Source organism: Tenrec ecaudatus, chromosome 4 (assembly GCF_050624435.1).
Source record: "Tenrec ecaudatus isolate mTenEca1 chromosome 4, mTenEca1.hap1, whole genome shotgun sequence".
Taxonomy (NCBI): domain Eukaryota; kingdom Metazoa; phylum Chordata; class Mammalia; order Afrosoricida; family Tenrecidae; genus Tenrec; species Tenrec ecaudatus.
This window is the reverse complement of record NC_134533.1, coordinates 35,815,854-35,834,022: the sequence shown is the minus strand read 5'-3', so window position 1 is coordinate 35,834,022 and position 18,169 is coordinate 35,815,854. Positions and strand designations below refer to the sequence as shown.

Sequence of the window (18,169 nt, the reverse complement as noted above, 5' to 3'; positions counted from 1 at the left end):
TGGAATTAGCTGTTCGGTATACAGATGGACTAAGTCCCCTGATGCACTGCTCCTGGCTTGAAGCCACACAGTGTCCCCTTGTTCTCGTCAAAGGACTGCCTCTTTGGCTCTGCGCCTTATTCTGCATGGACACAGTTAAAGTGCTCTGGAATTCCCAGTTCTTCCCAGGATCACCCCCAACTTATGATCCAAAATGCCTTTGCTTTTTGTTGTTTAGCGTTCAAAGCTGCCCTGTAGGTCAGGAGAACTGCACCTCTGGTGTTTTGAGAATGTTAATGTTTAGTGGACTAGCCAGCCTCATCGCCGTCCCCCACAGCAGGTGGTGGTTTCGAACTGCTATGCCACCAGGGCTCCTTCAGGGCCGTGGAGTGGGAGCCAACAGAACAAGACATTCCCCAGTCCTATGCCGTCCTCATCGTCATTGTTACGTCTGAGTCCAGTATTTCAGCAGCCAGTCTATTAGGCCCTCTCGCTGGAGTGCTTCCCTCCATTTCACCGCCCGCTGTCTACTGCTCTGAGCATGGGGACTGAGAATGTGTGCAAGTGTGGGAGATGGAGTCTCCTCGTCCGCATTGCTGAGGAGCATTTGTCTGGCTGTTCTGCTGGCAGCCCATGGTGTAGTCAGTGTCCTCTGCCAGCGCTGTAATTCAGATCCCTTGATTTTTCTGGTCTTCCTTATTCATTGTCTGACTCAATAAAGTAAAGGTATGTGCTTCTGTAGTATCTTTGCTTTCAGATGAGATTCATCTGACTTAGCTATTATATCTCTCATTTCAAGTTTATAAAGATAACAACTGAAGGGGGAAAAAACCTAGGACAGTTCTATCTACCCAGTCACATTGGGTCACTGAGTGGAAATCCCCTTGTATCAATCAACAAATACAACATTCTTAATTTTTATCAGAACAAAATTGTTACGTGGAAGTAGGTTAATAACTAAAGGTCAGAATCAACTGTGTCGGAATAAGACCCTGTTTGTTAGTTTTTTTAAATAAATATTACATCTCTTAGAACAATCCATACATCAATTGTATCAATCACATTTGTGTACATCATTTTGCCATCGTCATTTTCAAAACATTTTCTTTCTACTTGAGCCCTAGGTCTCAGCTCCTGGTTTTTGCTTCCCCACCCTCCCACCCTCATGAACCCTTGATAATTTATAAATTATTTTTATTTTCATAGCTTACACCATTTGCGGCCTTCCTTTACCCACATTTCTGTTGTTCATCTCTCTGGGGAGGGGGTGTTATACGTCAAACATTGTAATCAATTTCTCCTATCTCCCCCTTCTACCTCTACTTTCCCCTACCCTCATGGTATCCCTACTCCCAATACTGTTTCTGAGGGGGCTTATCTGTCTTGGATTGCTTGTGTCAAGAGTTCTTATCTGTACCAGTGTTGTTAATGTGCCTCGATGTTGAAAGGGAAAAGGAAGTCACTTTATGTTCCAGTGCTCACTCAGGGCGGCTGCCCAGTGGGATGATAGTGTTGGCTTCAGTGCTTGGGAGCGACCCCTGGGCAGGCTGCTGCTGTGGTCCCACCTGGGGCCTGCACCCTGGCCCTGGGACCCACTCTACCTTGCTCACTGAAAAGTAGCACGTGATGATGGAACAGGATGAGGCCAAGGCTGCCCTCTCCTTGTGCCACCAGCCAGCCCTCAGCACAGAAGCCAAGAAGCCCCCGGTCACTTCACAACTTCCATGCTCTACTGTCCTGCATAGTCTCTCCCCTAGCCTGTGAACGTAACACTGGCGAGCGATTCCTTGTTGCATTCATTCAATGCTGAGTACAGTGACTTAATGTTTGTTGATCTGTTTGAAATGATAGACTAAGGAATGGGGAAGCTAGAATTCTAAACTTGATTTGTCGTGGTTGTTAGTTACATGATTAAGGTGTAATTTTTGTTTTTAATCTGAAGCTGTTTCAAGTGTTAAAACACTTCCAGCCTTTGATGCTCTAGACCCTTCCTGAGAGACAGCACTGGAACGGGTTAAGGAAAACCAGAGCCAAGTAGCACCACGTGGAATCAAACGCACCTCTGACCGGGGAGAGGTTCTTTGTAGCTACCTGCCCTACAACTTTTCTAAATTATATGAGTGCTAAATTGTTCTAAATTATAGCGCTAAATTGTTGATCAAGGCTGATAAGATACTTGGAATCTTCATGGCTCATTTTTCAGAATGAGGATTTAGGAAATTATTACAGTTTGTTTTTCCTAAAGTATTTTCATCTAAAATGCAGTAATCTGAGTGAGTGGTTCACTTGAGTCCTGGGGATGGAGCATGGACTATGAAACCAGTGGGGTGTGTCTTGCTGTAAAGAATCTCAAGGTTCAGTAAATAGAGGAAAAACCGATAGAGCCGTGAAGAGCAGCAATGTAAAATTTTATAGTGCCTTTGGTGATGGTCCCAAAGGGATTGTAGGTACTATAGAAATTCAAGACGAAGAACGAAGTCATCAGGCTAAGCCACTCAGCAGAAAGTATGTGACTGAAGGGGAATTTATTCTTGGCTTTTAAAGTGTGGTTCTGATTTATGTATGGAAAAACACGTGAAAAATAATCACTCCTCCATGTACCTATAGCCAGAATCCCCCCCCTCACCTAAGTATTTAGTTTTAGTTCATTTGGCACTGTCCTAATTATAACAAAGACACAATGGTGTTATTTATTTCTTTTCTTTTGAAATCTACGTTCTAAAAAGTGCCTGCCACTGTGTTGACGCTGACTCAGCAACCCCCTAGGACAGGCTGCAACTGCCCCGTACTTCTTGATGGAGCAGCCAGCTTTGTCGGTCCCCCGAGGATCAGCTGGTGGGTGTGAACCACCAACCTTGTGCTTAGCAGCCCCATAGAATAACCCATTAGGCCACCAGAGCTCCTGAAACCAGCCGTCATAAAGAAAGCAGATCCAGGTGATAGAACTGGAGCTAGAGCTTTCTGTATGACATGCCGTACAACCTTGAGAGGGCTGCTCCTTGTTTCTCTCCGGTGCTGTTCGCCACCTCTTTCACAGGTTCGTGTTCTCCCTTGCCCCCAGGACTGCAGGCCTGTTGGCTCTGCTTAGATCGGTGCCCTTTACTTCAGGGTGTCCTCCTCTTCACCTTTCTGCCTCAATTGAACAATCACTTTTTCCAATCACTTGGAAGCCTTTTGTCACTTTCCGAATAGTGAAATAGATGTCCCTCCTGGGTGTCCCCTGACTTTACCTTTAGAAGGTGAAGCCTGTGGGAAGCTGGCACTCAACAGGCTGCCTTGTTTTTCCGGGTCTCACAGTCCCTCGGATATTTTTGTCTTCACCACGTTCCTGTCGCCCATGGACCAGAAAATGGCTTTCCCTCTCTCACAGGTTTCACTGTACATTATCATTACATTCCTGTTGCAGTCAACTAGCTTACCTTGACTGTCTTGGTTGATCTCTTTGACATTGTATTCAATTTCCCGGTGCAGTTTTCTTTTTCTCTTTCAAATCATTTTATTGGGAGTTTGTACAACTCTTAACAAAATCCATCCATACATCCATTGTGTCAAGCACTTCTGTACATTTGTTGCCCTCATCATTTTCAAAACATTTGCTTTCTACTTGAGCCCTTGGTATCACCTTCTCATTTTCCCCCCTCCCTCCCAGCTCCCCCTCCCCCATGAACCCTTGATAATTTATAAATTATTTTTTATATCATTTTATTAGGAGCTCATACAACTATTATCACAACCCATACTACATCAATTGTGTAAAGCACATTTGTATATTCATTGCCCTCATCATTCTTAAAACATTTGCTCTTCACCTAAGCCTCTGGCATCAGTTCCTCATTTTTCCCCTCCCTTCCTGCTCCCCATTCCCTCATGAACCCTTGATAATGTACAAGTTATTATTTTGTCATATCTTTCCCTGTCCAACATCTCCCTTCACCCACTTTTCTGTTGTCCATCCCCCAGGGAGGAGGTTATATGTAGATCCTTGTAATCTGTTCCCCCTTTCTCCCTCACTTTCCCGCTACCCTCCCTGTATCACCACTCTCACTACTGGTCCTGAGGGGTTCATCTGTCCTGGATTCCCTATGTTTCCAGTTCCTATCTGTACCAGTGTACATCCTCCAGTCCAGCCGGATTTGTAAGGTAGAATTGGGATCATGATAGTGGGGGGAGGAAGCATTCAAGAACTAGAGGAAAATTGTATGTTTCATCATTGTTACCCTACACCCTGACTGGATCGTCTCCTCCCCACGGCCCTTCTGCAAGGGGATGTCCAGTTTCCTACATATGGGCCCTGGGCCCCCACTCACACTCCATTTCATTCACAATGTTATGTGTTTTGGGTTTTTGTTTTTTTTTTTTGTCTTTGATGCCTGATACCTGATCCCTTTGATGCCTTGTAATCTCACAGCCTGGTGTACTTCTTCCATGTGGGCTTTGTTATTTTTTCAGCTAGATGGCTGCGTGTTTATCTTCAAGCCTTTAAGACCCCCAGGTGCTATATCTTTTGATAGCCAGACACCATCAGCTTTCTTCACATTTGCTATTGCACCTGCTTTGTCCTCAGTGATTGAGTCGGCACAGGCTGGTGTACTTCTTCCATGTGGATTATGTTGTTTCTTAGCTAGATGGCCGCTTGTTTGTCTTCAGGCCTTTAAGACCTCAGATGCTATATCTTTTGATAGCTGAGCACCATCAGCTTTCTTCACCACATTTGCTTGTGCACCCATTGTCTTCAGCAATCGTGCCAGGAAGGTGAGCATCTCAGGCTACTGAATTGTTAGAACAAAGTGTTCTTGTGTTGAGGGAGTACTTTAGTAGGGCCCCCCCCCCCAGTGCAGTTTTCAATACACTTGTTGAATAGTGTGTTGGTAGGTTGTCTAGAGAAACAAAACAATGACATTGAAAGATGTATAAGAAAGAGCTGTGTATCAAATAATTTTATATTAGGACGACACCCTAGCCCTGTCCAACTCAAGTCCATGGTTTCCGAGCCCTCTTCAGATTCAGGGCGCCAGAGGCCGATGAAGCAGAAAGGTGAAATGGGATGCAGGTAGATCACACGCCCGTGCATGGACCAAGGCCAGTGGAAACATAGCAGGGTGCTCTCGTAGCACTGAGGTTGGGCTCCCAGGGTCAGCAGCCCACATGAGGCCACCTCTGGAGACAGGCATAGTGTCCCAGGAAGGAGAAAGGTACAAGGCACGACAAGAGAGGTTCTATTGTCTCATAAAAAGGCCCCACCCCCAAGGAGGCACCACTAGGCTACCACCTGATTGACAATTTGAACTTCACCCCTACCACTACACAGGTTCAGATTGACATAAAATCTAACTGCCCCAAATAGGAAATCTCTTGGGTGTAATCAGTTACCTTTGGGGTGTTCGATAAATACCTCCTGTTAGATACATTTCTACATTTGTTTACTTCATTAAAATAGCTTCTATTGCAGTCTGAACTATTTCAACTGAGGATATCCTGTGGCCAACCATCTGTTTGAACATCTGGATATAGAGTGAAGCTCACCTGTGCGGTGGATCGTCAGAGTATTTACTTCGTTTTAAGATTTGTCTTCATGTCTTCCTATTGATGCTGCCATCCTGAGTACTTCTGTTGTGTGTTTGTGGGATGTGCTTTAGGTTACATATATTTCATTTTCTTTTTTTCATCTTGAAATTTTCCTTTGTTTTATTTGAGACATGTCTCTTATAAGCAACATTTAAAAAATGAATTTTGATCATCTCAGGTCTTAATAGGTCATTTTAATCTATTTGTAATTTCTTTTTCCTTTTTCATGTGCTTGTCTTCATTTAGACACTTTGTGCATTTTCTGTTTTCCCTCTTACCTTTCAGTTGCTGTAGCTCATAGGTTCCCAAACTGATTTAACCTACTGGCTCCGTTTCAGAAAGAAATTGCTCTTCTCCAACAATTAAAAGTGTTTGTACTGCAGCCCGTGGTCCAGGATAAAGTATGCTTCCTTTCGCAGTGTCCCTTCCCCCGTCATTCCATTACCCACTTCCCCACGGCCAGTATTGCCGCTTTGGGAAACAGTTCTCTTCTGTGTGTCTCTGAGACTCTGCCTCCGAAACCCACCTGGCAGTTCTGCCCTCCTCTCACGTCACTATGAGTCGGAATTTAAAGAGTCTCTTATCTATTGTTTTTCACAGTTTTAGCTTTATACATTTTATAAACACAACAATTACCTCTTTATAGTCAGTTATTAACGTTTTATCAGTTTCTGGGATAATTGTTTTCTCCTTCTTTCCCTTGTGTTCCCTCCCTTTGTGTCTGCTGTGCTTATGGAATGACATAATAGCTTTTTTAATGGTCGTCAGCAGGTGGTCTCTATGTCTAAAAATACTTTGCCCTCATTCTTGTATGACAGTTCAGCTGTGTATAAAATTTTAGACAGTTATTCTTTCCTCGTCCCTTTAAAGGTATTATTTCATTATTGTCTGGCCTCTGTGGCTGCTGCAGTCTGTCATTCCATCGAGGCAATCTTTTTCTTCCCTTCTACTGGCTTTTAATGTACTCTCATTGTTGATTGCCTGCCGTTTCTCATCAGTTCGTGTGCTGAGGGTGCATTCATTTTCTATTTTTTAGTGTGCTATAATTTGCATCGAGCATGCAGCTCAGTGAATTTTCACCTACCTCTATACTCATGCTACCCCAATAACGAGATAGAGAACATTTTTAGTGACCCACACGACTCCTGCGAAGCCCCATGTAGGTACTACACCACTGATGATACCCAGAAGCCCCCAAGCCTGTAGCTTCAGGTCTACTCAACGTGTTTCCTGTCTGTGTGCTTCACGTAGTTAGACCATGTGTGTGGTGTCAACAGGTTTGTGAACTCACCCGCCGTTTAAGCCAGTGCACGATTACTTTTGAACTCTTCTCTACTTGAGACAGTAATCAAAGGATATGCTCCCGGGGGCTCTGGCGTTGATTGGTTCTGGGGAGGGACAAGCATTCATTGCTTTTGTCTCTAAAATGTGCTTGCGTTTTTCTTATTTGTTCTGGCTTAATTGTTTTCAACTCATAAAAGTGAAGTTGATGTCCATTATAAAGCTAAAAATCCAACCAAGCACATGTGTACCCACATATTCAAACATAAATTCCATACTCTAGACATAGATACCAAACTGTTAGCTATTATTATGTAGGTTTTACCATACGTATATATGAAAACTGGAAAGCCTGTCTCATCTTCCAGGGGAAGCCGTGAGTACTGGAGACGCACTGTGTGAAATTGAGACGGATAAAGCTGTGGTCACCTTAGATGCAGGGGACGATGGCATCCTGGCAAAAATAGTGGTAAGTGTTCCTTTGGGTTGTTTTCAATATGCCTTCTGGTGAAATTTCTTGATCTGTGTTATCTACTGCACTCACTTCTTGACATGGTAAGGTTCCAGCTACCTGGGGTTACATGAAAATGGGCATTGTGGGAAAATAAGAACTATATCAGATAACAAAAGGGAGGATGTGCACACCATTGTCTAATTTCCAGAGTGCGTCATTGCATCGTGGCCTAGCCGACTTGACACATAACCCCCACAGTCGGGGTTATTCTTGCTGGACCTTCGTGTTCGTCCCTGTCTGCGCAGAGTTGTTGGACAGCAGATTCCCAGCTCTGGTTTGGATGTGGAATATCCAAGAACAAGCTCATCTGTCCGTCAGAGAGGAGTGCAACCCACCTAACCCGTTGCCATCTGGTTGGCTCCCTCTGCTAGTGCCCCCATGTTGGGTTTCCAAGGCTGCCCTCTTTATGCCAGCTTCTGGGCTGGTGGCCTCGTGTTTCTCCTGAGGAGCGACCGGTGGGTTTGGACCACCAACCTTAGAGGTAGCGGTGCCCAGTAGGTATATTTAGTGCACTGTTAATTCAAACGTCTGAAATGAACTAGTAATAAGGTCTGAAAAGCGACCGTATCAGACAGTATTAAACTCTCAACTGTGACAATGATACTCAGCCTTTCGAGTTTCCTTGTGGAAAATGGGAAGCTCTCTGGCCCATGGGATAAGAGAAAGAAAGCCACTTGCGGTGGAATCTGAAGATGAAGGTGGCCTAAATTAATGCTTAGAGACAGAAATTTTAAAATCCACTTGGGGCACTTAAAAAGAAGCAGTGTTTCACTGCCATCCCATGAGAGAAAGCAAGGCTGTCTCCAAGCAGAACTTATCTTTAAGACGTCTGCAGGTACCCCAGCCACAGTCAGTTGCCTGATTCCGTAATTACTCATCCTTTGGACATTCTTTCTAATGGTTTAAATTATATATTATATAAAAGACGGTGTATACAATTCACTTATTTGAAAATAGTTGAGTTGACCGTTTTTTCTTTAGATAGACTCTTGTTTGTTCCTTGAGCCTTTTTACATAGATAATATGCTTGTTGAGCTAGCAAACCAATGTAATTTCCTTCTGTGGAAACTGTAATATTTTCGTGGTGTGCTCTCAAGTCTGGCTGAGGGGTCCTGCTCCAGAGGGGTTTCTATGCGATAATCTCTGAGAGTATCGAGCCGTCTGTGCCTTTCCACCCATTGCGCTGGGGGTGGGCGTGGGGGGCTCAGACTGCTGGCTTTTTGGTTAGCAGTCAGGCGCTTAGCCATTTCTCCAGTGACAGTTTAATATATGCAGCAATTTCGAGTGCACAGCTTTACCTAAGAAGTCTGAAAGTCTTTGCTTTGTAATTGAAACTAGCAAGCTGCCGCTTGAATACTGTGATGGTTTTTTTGGGAACAGAAGTTAGTATCATCCTTCAATGAAAACACTGAGCAATACGAATGACCCTAAATAAGAAAATGTGGAATGTCATATAAACATTAAAAATGATTTTTAGGAAAAGAACATCTGTTTCAGTGCATTCCAATTTGTTGGTAAAAGTTGCGACATTTTGAAACAAATACTTTAAAAATTGCATATGCTCAGTGACTGCATCACACAGGACTTTGAGGAAAAACATAAATACTGAAAAAACACTGAAAGAAAATGGTATATAAATATTGAGGGTTTGTAACTGACATCCTCACCTCACCTTTCCTACTTTTCTGTATTTTACCTTTTTTCCATAGCGTGCATGCTGTTTTTTAAAGGAGAGCTTGATTGCATTTGAAAAAGTAGATAAAATGCTTTAGAGTTAGGTAATCTTATCGCTGAGATGAAACCAACCAGTGTGTTTACTTCTTTATTTCTAAAACCATTCATAGATAGTAAGGTTAGTGACACAGTGGTTAAAGGCATTCAGCTGCTTGCCTAAAGATCAGCAACTCAAAAAAAAAAAAGAAAAAAATCAGCAACCCCACCCACCAGCAGTCTTGCCATGAGAAAGATGAAGGTCAAGACCAACTCCGCGGCAGCGGGGTTTGCTTTAGTCTCTTCTAAGCGTTGTATGGTTGGATTTCCACCGATAACTGCATGTCCATCTGTGGCCCCTGGTTGGTGCACCCTTACCTCTGAGTCATCAGTTTACCTTGGCGCCTTCCTTTGTATCTTCTCACCAGAGCCCGTGCTTTGAACCCCGTCCTCGTGTTGCATGTAGATCGATAAGCAAGTTGTGTTCCCATTCATGTTCTTACTAGAAAGTCTCCTTTCGTTTGTTTCTGGTCACTTAGGTCTTTTTTTGCTTTTTAATTTGTCAGGCTGCTTGTATTCGTCATCTACCATATGAACAGCCGTGTCGCAGCATTGCTAGCTGCAACTGCATGTAGCTAACCTCCTCGGAGAAAACAAATGAGTGGCTGAAGTTCCCTTACCTTGGTAGCTGATAAAACAATGTCTTTAACTAATTTAGGCTGCATTCTCAACAATAAAAAGATTGTTCAAATTACCCGTATGTAATAAGCACAGCTACATTTTGTGTGTTTGCTTTTGGCAGTCTGTGCTTTTGGCCTTGACTCTGGACTGTTTGGCTGTGAAAGTCTTCCAGGATGGATAGCATTTTCCATTCAGCTGCTCGGTAATGCATTTCAAATTGCTAACAATGTCAGTGGGTCAGTATTGCCAATTTATCCAGCCCCTAATGCTTGAAGAGGGAGGGAGGTGGCTTCCAACTGATCGCAGCTTTAGCAGCAGGAACAGCCATTTCCCTTGCCAACAAGAAGATTGCATCTGTTAGTGGCTTTATTGTATTCGCGTGCATTTTAGATAATGGGAGTGCCCAGTGTGGTGATGTCACTTTGTGTGCAGTTGAACAGGGAGGAAGATGAGGGGAAGGAAGGCGGTATCACTGCTGCCTTGTCTCTTCATTGTATAGTTTCTGATCGCACAGCATTGCCCGCCCCTTTCTGCACTGGTCCCACTAACAAGAGCTAATTAAAGGGAAAAAGGACCCCAGATTCCAATACGTCCATGACGGCCTCTTTATGAAGTCATACAATAGGACAAAAACAAGACAAAGGCAAAACCCGAGTCATTTGAATGATACCAGCATGAGGTCATAATGGTGGCCGAAGGATTAACTTAATTGTGATCTAAAAATAGGAAACTCACTCATTCATTACAGTTTCAGGTGGGGCTGCAGTCTGGAAAAAGGGACCATGTTTGTGATACCGAGAGACTGGCCAACCAAAAAGGTACAGGGTTGGTTCTCAAAGCAGATGTAGACCGTTAGACAGTGTGTGTTCTCATCCATACCTCTCACTAGACCGTCTTGGTCAGAGCAGTGCTCACAACCATGCCACCCTCAAACCCAGACGTGCTGCCTTCCCTAGGTTCTAACCCAGGTGGTCACCAAGGCGAGTCCGAGCAGGTGAGCCTGGCCTTCCCTGGGTGGGCAGGGTGGCCTCAAAATCGCCTTTCAACACAGTCGCCTGTTGAACTCACCAGTTAGTCACACCCATCAGAAAGCACTTAGTAGCTATTTAGAGCTTCCGCTGTAAACCAGATCCTTTCAGGATTCACATCCCAACAAATGCACGCCTTGCTCACTCACTGCTGACCAGGGCTTTACTAACACCCAGAGGGAAATGGTTTTCGCTTTCAAAACTAACAGCTCAGATAAAGACAAAGGCTGATCTACAACTGTCACTTTTCATTGTAGTCCACATTTTTAAGGGATTAAAAATGTTTTCTCATTACTCCTTGTTTCCAGCCCTTTAGAACTATTTCTATTCTTTATTTTCCTCACAATTGCAGTGGAGGGTTTCTTGTACTCTTAAAATGTGTGCATCTGATTTCCCTTTGAAGTATAGTTGCATTACATTTTAACTAGTGCCAGACACAACGTGTAGATGCTGCTAATAGTGTGAGTGAAATAATAATTGCTGTTCAGAAAGATAATTTTATGATTTATTTTCAATTTACTTCAGCTAATTGGAAAGGTTTTCATTTCTGACGTCATCACTCACACATTGTCCCGTAGGAAGTCGAAGGCTGTTGCACGCAGAGCGCTTGGTCAGTTTAGACATAAGTTAGTGTCCAGCAATGTGGTCAGCAGCCGCTTTAAATGTTAAATTAATAAAAAAGCTAAGGACTGTATAATTCATGAACAAATTGGGAAATGTTCCTCCTCACTTCCTTGGAAGACCTTAAACAGCACTGGTGTCCGTTCTGAATGATTTGAGAGAGTTGCCCAGTGAAGCAATCTGGTACAGGAGTTTTATTTATTTAGAGGGTGTGTTCTATCACTGATTCAATATCTTCTTTTCTTATGGGTCAGTTGAGGGCTTATGTATCTCGAGTTATTTTAGATAGTCTTGTGCCCACTTAATGTAGGTTTTGCAGGTTACATGTAGTTGCTCATAATATTCTCTCATAATTCTATTTACTGAAGTCCCTAGGTTACAAATGTTTATGGGAAGCTGCTACTGAGTTTGCCATGGACAGTAAAAAGAATCATGAATAAACTGGAATTTAATAGAACAGGAAAAACTGTTCAAGTCAAACCCTGGAATGGGAGACTCGCAGGAGGCATGGTTATGGCTTTGGGGCGTCTGATGCATGAAATTAGATTACTCTTGGCAGGCTGCTTCCAACTTTGAACATAGTTTCTGATGTCAGACTGTGTCCTGATTCTGCTATTCAACTGACCTTGTCATCCTGGCTTCCTCACCTATAAATGGGAATAATCGCAGTACTTATCTGATACACTTGTTAGGAACGCTAAAGGAGGTGAGACTGCACTAGAACAGGGCCTGGTGCTTGAGGAATGCCAGAGAGCTACTATTCGAGGAGTATTTCTTCTTCCCCACTGATGTTCAACTTGTCATGCCTCTGTGTTTAGCTTTATTGTTCCTTAGACAGCTCCTTTTAAAATAGAAATGCATTCCCCGTGCAGGTCTGGCAGGATTGTCGTCGTTATCCGACACCGCTGTAAGCACAGTACTAGAAGTAGGTGGCTGTATCCAGCAGACTCACTTTCTCACGGGCTAGTAGTCTGAATTCAGAATGCTGCTCTCGGGGATGGAAGGCTTTTTTTTTGGGGGGGGGCGTCTGGGTCATCTCTGAGGGAAGGTCCGCGTCTCTTCCGCTTCTCCTGGTTCCTTGGGGACCATGTGTCTTCACATCTTTCCTCCCCGTCTCCTTTGCTGGCTTGTTTAATTTCTTTTACAGCACTAAAGAGGTTTACTCACAACACGCCCTATACTGATCTTGCCTCATTAACAGAGCAGACAACCCTGTCCTCTGTGCAATCATAACCACACATTGAGGTTCAGATTCACAGCACATCTTTCGAGGAGACATAACTGAATCCATCAACATGTGCATATTAAAAAGTAAAATCAGTACAAAGCTTTGTAGTAGCTCAGCCATCCCATCACTCGGCTCCTCCCACTGCCTGCTGTGCTGTGGTTTCAGGGCCTACTCTGCAGCTCTCAAACTGTTTCTGTTGAAAAAGAAAAAAAGGGGGGGGAGGGGTTAAATAATCATTTGACTTTGATTGTTTTCAAACACCAGAACCTATTTAGCAGTATGTTGAATGGTGATTCCCTCTCCCTCCACCCCCATTCTCCCAACAATTTCTGTTGGGAGAGAACACTTTCGTATCTGCTATCTTGACTTCGGCTTCACCGGCATCACGTTGAGCTGAGATAGGCTGCAGAGTAGTTTTAGCCCATTTGCCAAGTGGCTAATGCCGCCGCCTGCAGAGGTGCTGCTGGTGCACAAGGCTCCTCCGAGGCAACTGGACCAGAGGTAGAATTCAGCCTTCTCGTGTACGGTCACAGTTGATCACAGTTCTTACCACCTGTTGGCTCTTCTGCTGCTCTTTATGAACTATTACTGGTCTTTTAGGCTTGAATTTGCTCACCTTGTGCTCTGCTATCAACTAACCTTGATCCTACTTGTTGAATGTATTTGCTTTCAAGAACGGTGCTTTGGAGGAAAACACAGCAGTGGTAGTAATGATAATAACACCTTTAATATATATTGTGTTAGGCCGGTTGACTAGAGAAACAAATCCAGAGACACTCACATATGTATTAGAAAGAGCTTAATATCAAGAAATAATTGTATATCAGGAAAACATCCCATAAGTCTGATGCTGGTACATAAGTCCCTCTTCAGACTCCCACAGTCACAAACTATGATGCAGAATGCAGGAAGATCACAGGCCAGTGGGTGAAAAGTCTTACGGATCCAGTAGCAGATTTTAGCATAGCTCATGAACAGGAAGGTGAAGGCAGAGAGGGAGAGGGAGGGTCCCAGGATCTTCCTTATGAGAAGGCCACGCCCACAAGGAGGCACCATCAGGCTGTGATCTAATTGTTGGGCTAGGCTTTTATATCTTAACTAGTACATCTATGTAACAGTTATTGCATGTCAGATTGATTTGTTCCTTGATAAATCTGGACAGTAGCTACGATTATCACTCATGTTTAGAGAAAACCAGCACACCTTTCAAAGGTCTGTTACGGCAAGAAGGGAGTGGAAGACATCACATGAATTGACTTAAATTCCTATAGTGATTTTAATCTCTTTATGTGCGTTCATGCTTCATGGTAACACTGTTTTAATGGAAATAGGTGAGAATAGTGAAAAGTGAAGTGTGTGAAATTTGAAGCGAGGCTAAATGATGCTGCCGGGGTATACGGAGCCCTCAGCCCGATGTAGCGAATGAGACCGTTGGAGGGCCCTTTCCGGTGCAGAGGCAGTCCCCATTCCAGAGACCCACAGTGAGGAATGTGGCGACAACGTAAGCCACCCGAATGTCTGGCTTCCCAGACATAGGAAAGTTATGCACACACTGTACAGTGATCTCTTAAATACAATGCCATTGTTATGAGGTGCCTTCAAGCCAGTTTCAACTCACGGCAGGCCTGGGCCGAACAGAGTAAGACATTGGCCGTCCTGTGTCATCCCCACAGTTGTTAGATTAGCGCCACTGCATCAGTCCATCTTGTCCGTGGCCTTCCTGTATTCCCCTGCGCTTCCTCCGTACTGAGCATGATGTTCTTTTTCAGGAACTAGGCTTCCCTGATAACGTGTCCAAAGTCCGTGAGATGAAGTCTCAACTTCGTTTCTCTGAGGAGCATTCTGGCTAGCCTGCTAAGACAAATTTGGTTTTTGGTCAGTCCATGGTACTTTGAATAGTCTTCGCCTGCACCATAATTCTTCTGCATCGATCCTCCTTCGGTCTTCCTTACTTGGCGTCCAGCTCTCGCATGCGCATGAGGCCATGGAAAATACCGTGGGTTGGGTTAGGTCCGGCGCACCGTACGTGGTCTTTGGTTCCCACTCTTTAAAGCGGTCTCGCAGCCGGTGTACTCACTGCAGTGTGTCGTGTGATCTGTTGACTACTTCTTCCGTGAGCACTGATTGTGGACCCAGGCAACATATGCTGTCTTCATTTAGCATGGTGTTACCGATTGCTCTAGCTAAGAGGGCGTGGGTGTCTTCTCTACATTAAATTGTAGTCCATGTTGAAGGCGACAGTCCATGATCTCCATCAGCCAGGGCTCCAGAGCCTCCTCAGTTCCAGCGAGCATTAATAAGCTTTCCTCCAGACCTGATGCTGCATTACGGAAAAGTAAAATATTGTGAGAATTGCCAAAATGTGACACAGAGACGTAGGAAGCCCCCTGATAAACTAGTGTGACATAAGGCTGATGCAAACTTGCGTTCTGTCTAAGAGGCCGTAGCTGCGACACGGAAGGCCGAAGCACGTTGGGACAGCGAGGAGCGCTGGAGCGCTGGCTCGGCCTCAGAAACCTGCGGGGTTGCAGCAGCGCTTTGAAATTCAATGCTTGCTTTTATTCGCGTGGCCTTCTTGGTACGTGGATATTATTATTATTATTATTATTGAATCCTTTAGCATTTGTCCACTTGCAAGTCATTCAGCATTCTTAGTTTTATGTGACCATTTCTTTGTAGTTCGCATCACCAAAGCAGTCCCTCGTCTCCATCAGTAATTAATAAACCTTAGAAAGCTCCTCGACACCCAGACCTTCTGCCCTTTTTACTTTAAGAAGAGTGCACATGCTAATAAGCATCCAAATTAACGTTACTCAGAAATGTCAGACCCATTCTGGGAGTTAAGCTTGTACTTAAAATCACGTATTAGAGTGCCCTGCCTTCTGTCATCCTATTATGCATTAAATTACATCTGTAATGAACCTTCGCTAGGAAAATTGAATGGAAATAATTGATTTTAAATAGATGCTGTCTTCCAGTATTGAATTTAATATAGCCCACTTTGAGAGATTAAATTGACATTACTGAAGTACTTAAAATACACTTATCTTGAAGTTTCAGGGAAAATCAACTTCAGAGTTATTTATGCTTTTAATTGGTATTGTCCGTGATCGTGCTTGGTAAGGTGAGGTGCTACTGTGTCAATGAAATAGTTATGAATCCATGAAGTTTTTTTCCCTCGGATTTTATTAATAGACTTATGGAGAAAGAATTAACTATAGGGAAAGGAACCTGACACCTGTACATTCGCCAGGATAGTTACGCAGTCCTTGTATCTCAGACTAAGTATACTCGAGAGTTTTAAGTGAATTTCCGTGGATAGGACGGATCTGGGCGGGGGTTAATGCTTTAGGGTTCGGCGGTGCTGAGCCCATGTTAAGGAGCGGCCCAGTGAGGGGTCCAGAAGCTCACGCACAAAGGGCTGAGGAGATCCTGGGAGTGCGCACGAGCGTCTGGAAGCTCGCTCCTGCGAGAAAGGAGGGAGGAAGAGCTGTGAAACGTGCTTGAACACAGCGCCCTGTTTCTGATGAACCCCGTAAAGACGATGGTCATGGCAGCTCTTGTCTGTGGTGTTTGTGTTTGAAGACTGTCGGGAAGAGGAGAGCTTCCAGGGATTTCTTTACTTCCCGAGGGTCCAGCGAGGAGGAAGGTGAAGGACGTTGTGAGTGGTAATAGGTAGGCCCATCGGGTGAGGGTGGAGGGAGACTGCTTAGATGTAAATCTCAGCTCAAAATAAAAGTTACTTTAACTAGTATGAAATTATCTTTAAGAACCCCAGTTGCTGTCGAGTCGATTCTGACCCCAGGCGGCCCTATGTGCCAGGGTAGAGCTGCCCCCTGAGGTTCCCAGACTTGACCGCTTTCTGGGAGTAGAAAGCCCCGTCTTTCTCCCATGTCCCACTTGGTGGTTTCAAACTGAGGACCTTGTGGGTTGCAGCATAACTTGTAACCACTAAGCCTCCAGGAATCCTAAAATTAGGCCAGAGTCATAATGCCCTTCATAAGATCAGGAGGCTCTCCGTTCTACACTTACTTTCTTTTTAAAATTCAGGTCGAAGAAGGAGCGAAAAATATACGGCTAGGCTCGTTAATTGGCTTGATGGTTGAAGAAGGAGAAGACTGGAAGCGTGTGGAAATTCCTAAAGATGTAGGCCCTCCACCACCAGCGGCAAAGCCTTCCGTGCCTCCCCCTCCAGCGGCACCCCCGACTTCTGCCCCCGTCAAAAAGGAGCCCAGCCCCGGCAAGCTTCAGTGAGTATGGGGCACTTTAGTCCTTATCCTGGAGTAGAAAGTGACTGATACTCTCCCCTGAGGAGGCTGAGGACTGTCCACCAGCGGTGGCTTTGCTGTTGCTTCGTTGTTGATTCCGCAGACAAAGCCATTGAATACCTGCCGTGTTCCATCTACTGTGAAAGCTTTGCTGACCAGTGACGAACAAAACCATCTTTGTCCACAGTGAGCTTGAATTAGGCTGTAGGATTCGGAATGGCATTCAGCATTGTACCAAACGTTGTCCTGTGTCCCATTCATGGAAGTCCCGTTTCAGATATAGGGCTGATCCGAATGGAACTAGCATTTTTAACATCTGTTCATTTTGAAGCTATTCTGCATCTGGGTTTCTAACACAAAGCTGATCGCTGTGTGTGTGTGCAACCCCCCCACTCCCCACTGTGTCTGTATCCAGCAGAGACTTTGTAATTACAGTTTGAGAGAGAGAGAGAGCTTTACTTGATGGACTCTGGGAAATATAACACACATTTCAATTTATTTTAATGTCTGTGTAAATACAGAATTTCTTTTTCTTTACAAGAAAAATAGTTCAGAGAAAAGAGTGTTGACTCCTTTCTGAAAACAATGTAGACTCGTGTGTGTGTGTGTGTGTGTGTGTGTGTGTGTGTGTGTGTGTGTGTGTGTAAGTGGAGCCCTAGTGGCATACGGGGTTATTTTAGGCTGTTGACCACAAATTCAGTGGTTTGAAGCCTCTACCAGCTGCTCTTTGGGAGAAAGAGAAAGAGACATTCAATTCCGCTTACTATTGTCAACATTTTAAAAGCACCTGCTGAAAATCCCTTTTATATTTTACTCCATTGCCATAATTTCCCCATCATTTTATCTTTTTTTTTTTTACAAACGAGCTTCAAAAATGTTTGTGGGAAATTGAATTAAAAGATCATGGAATTTTTCTATGTTTTGTTGGTTTGTGTTTTTTTTTGACGCCCCATCATATTTGCCATGAAAATCCAAACATCTGTATGCCAGTATTCTCACTGGTGAAGAAGGGATTTCAAGAGCAGGCCAAGCATCACGATAGAGGCGTCGCTGTTGTCTGCCCTCTTGGCTGATAGTGTGCCCTCTCGTTCCGCTCACATCCACCTCGCTAGAGGTCTAACTGGGGTCCGAGTCCCAGGTGCCCTTTACAAATATACTAGCCTGTGCAGTGTTGACCCATGCCAGATTGTTGGTGCTTTGTCTTTTGTGTGTTAAAATTGGCTAGTACCTTGTTTCCCCGAAAATAAGACAGTGTCTTATATTAATTTTTGCTCCCAAAGATGCACTAGGTCTT

General features: G+C 44.2%; 1 protein-coding gene across 1 annotated transcript in view; it reads left to right on the top strand.

Annotated features, from left to right (window-relative positions):
• PDHX (pyruvate dehydrogenase complex component X) overlaps window positions 1–18,169 on the top strand; it is a 67,279-nt gene that overhangs the window by 20,825 nt on the left and 28,285 nt on the right. Inside the window, exons 3-4 of the mRNA XM_075545909.1 lie at window positions 7,194–7,294; window positions 16,658–16,857. Coding sequence (XP_075402024.1) covers window positions 7,194–7,294; window positions 16,658–16,857 — 301 coding nt within the window. The remainder of the gene's footprint in view (window positions 1–7,193; window positions 7,295–16,657; window positions 16,858–18,169) is intronic.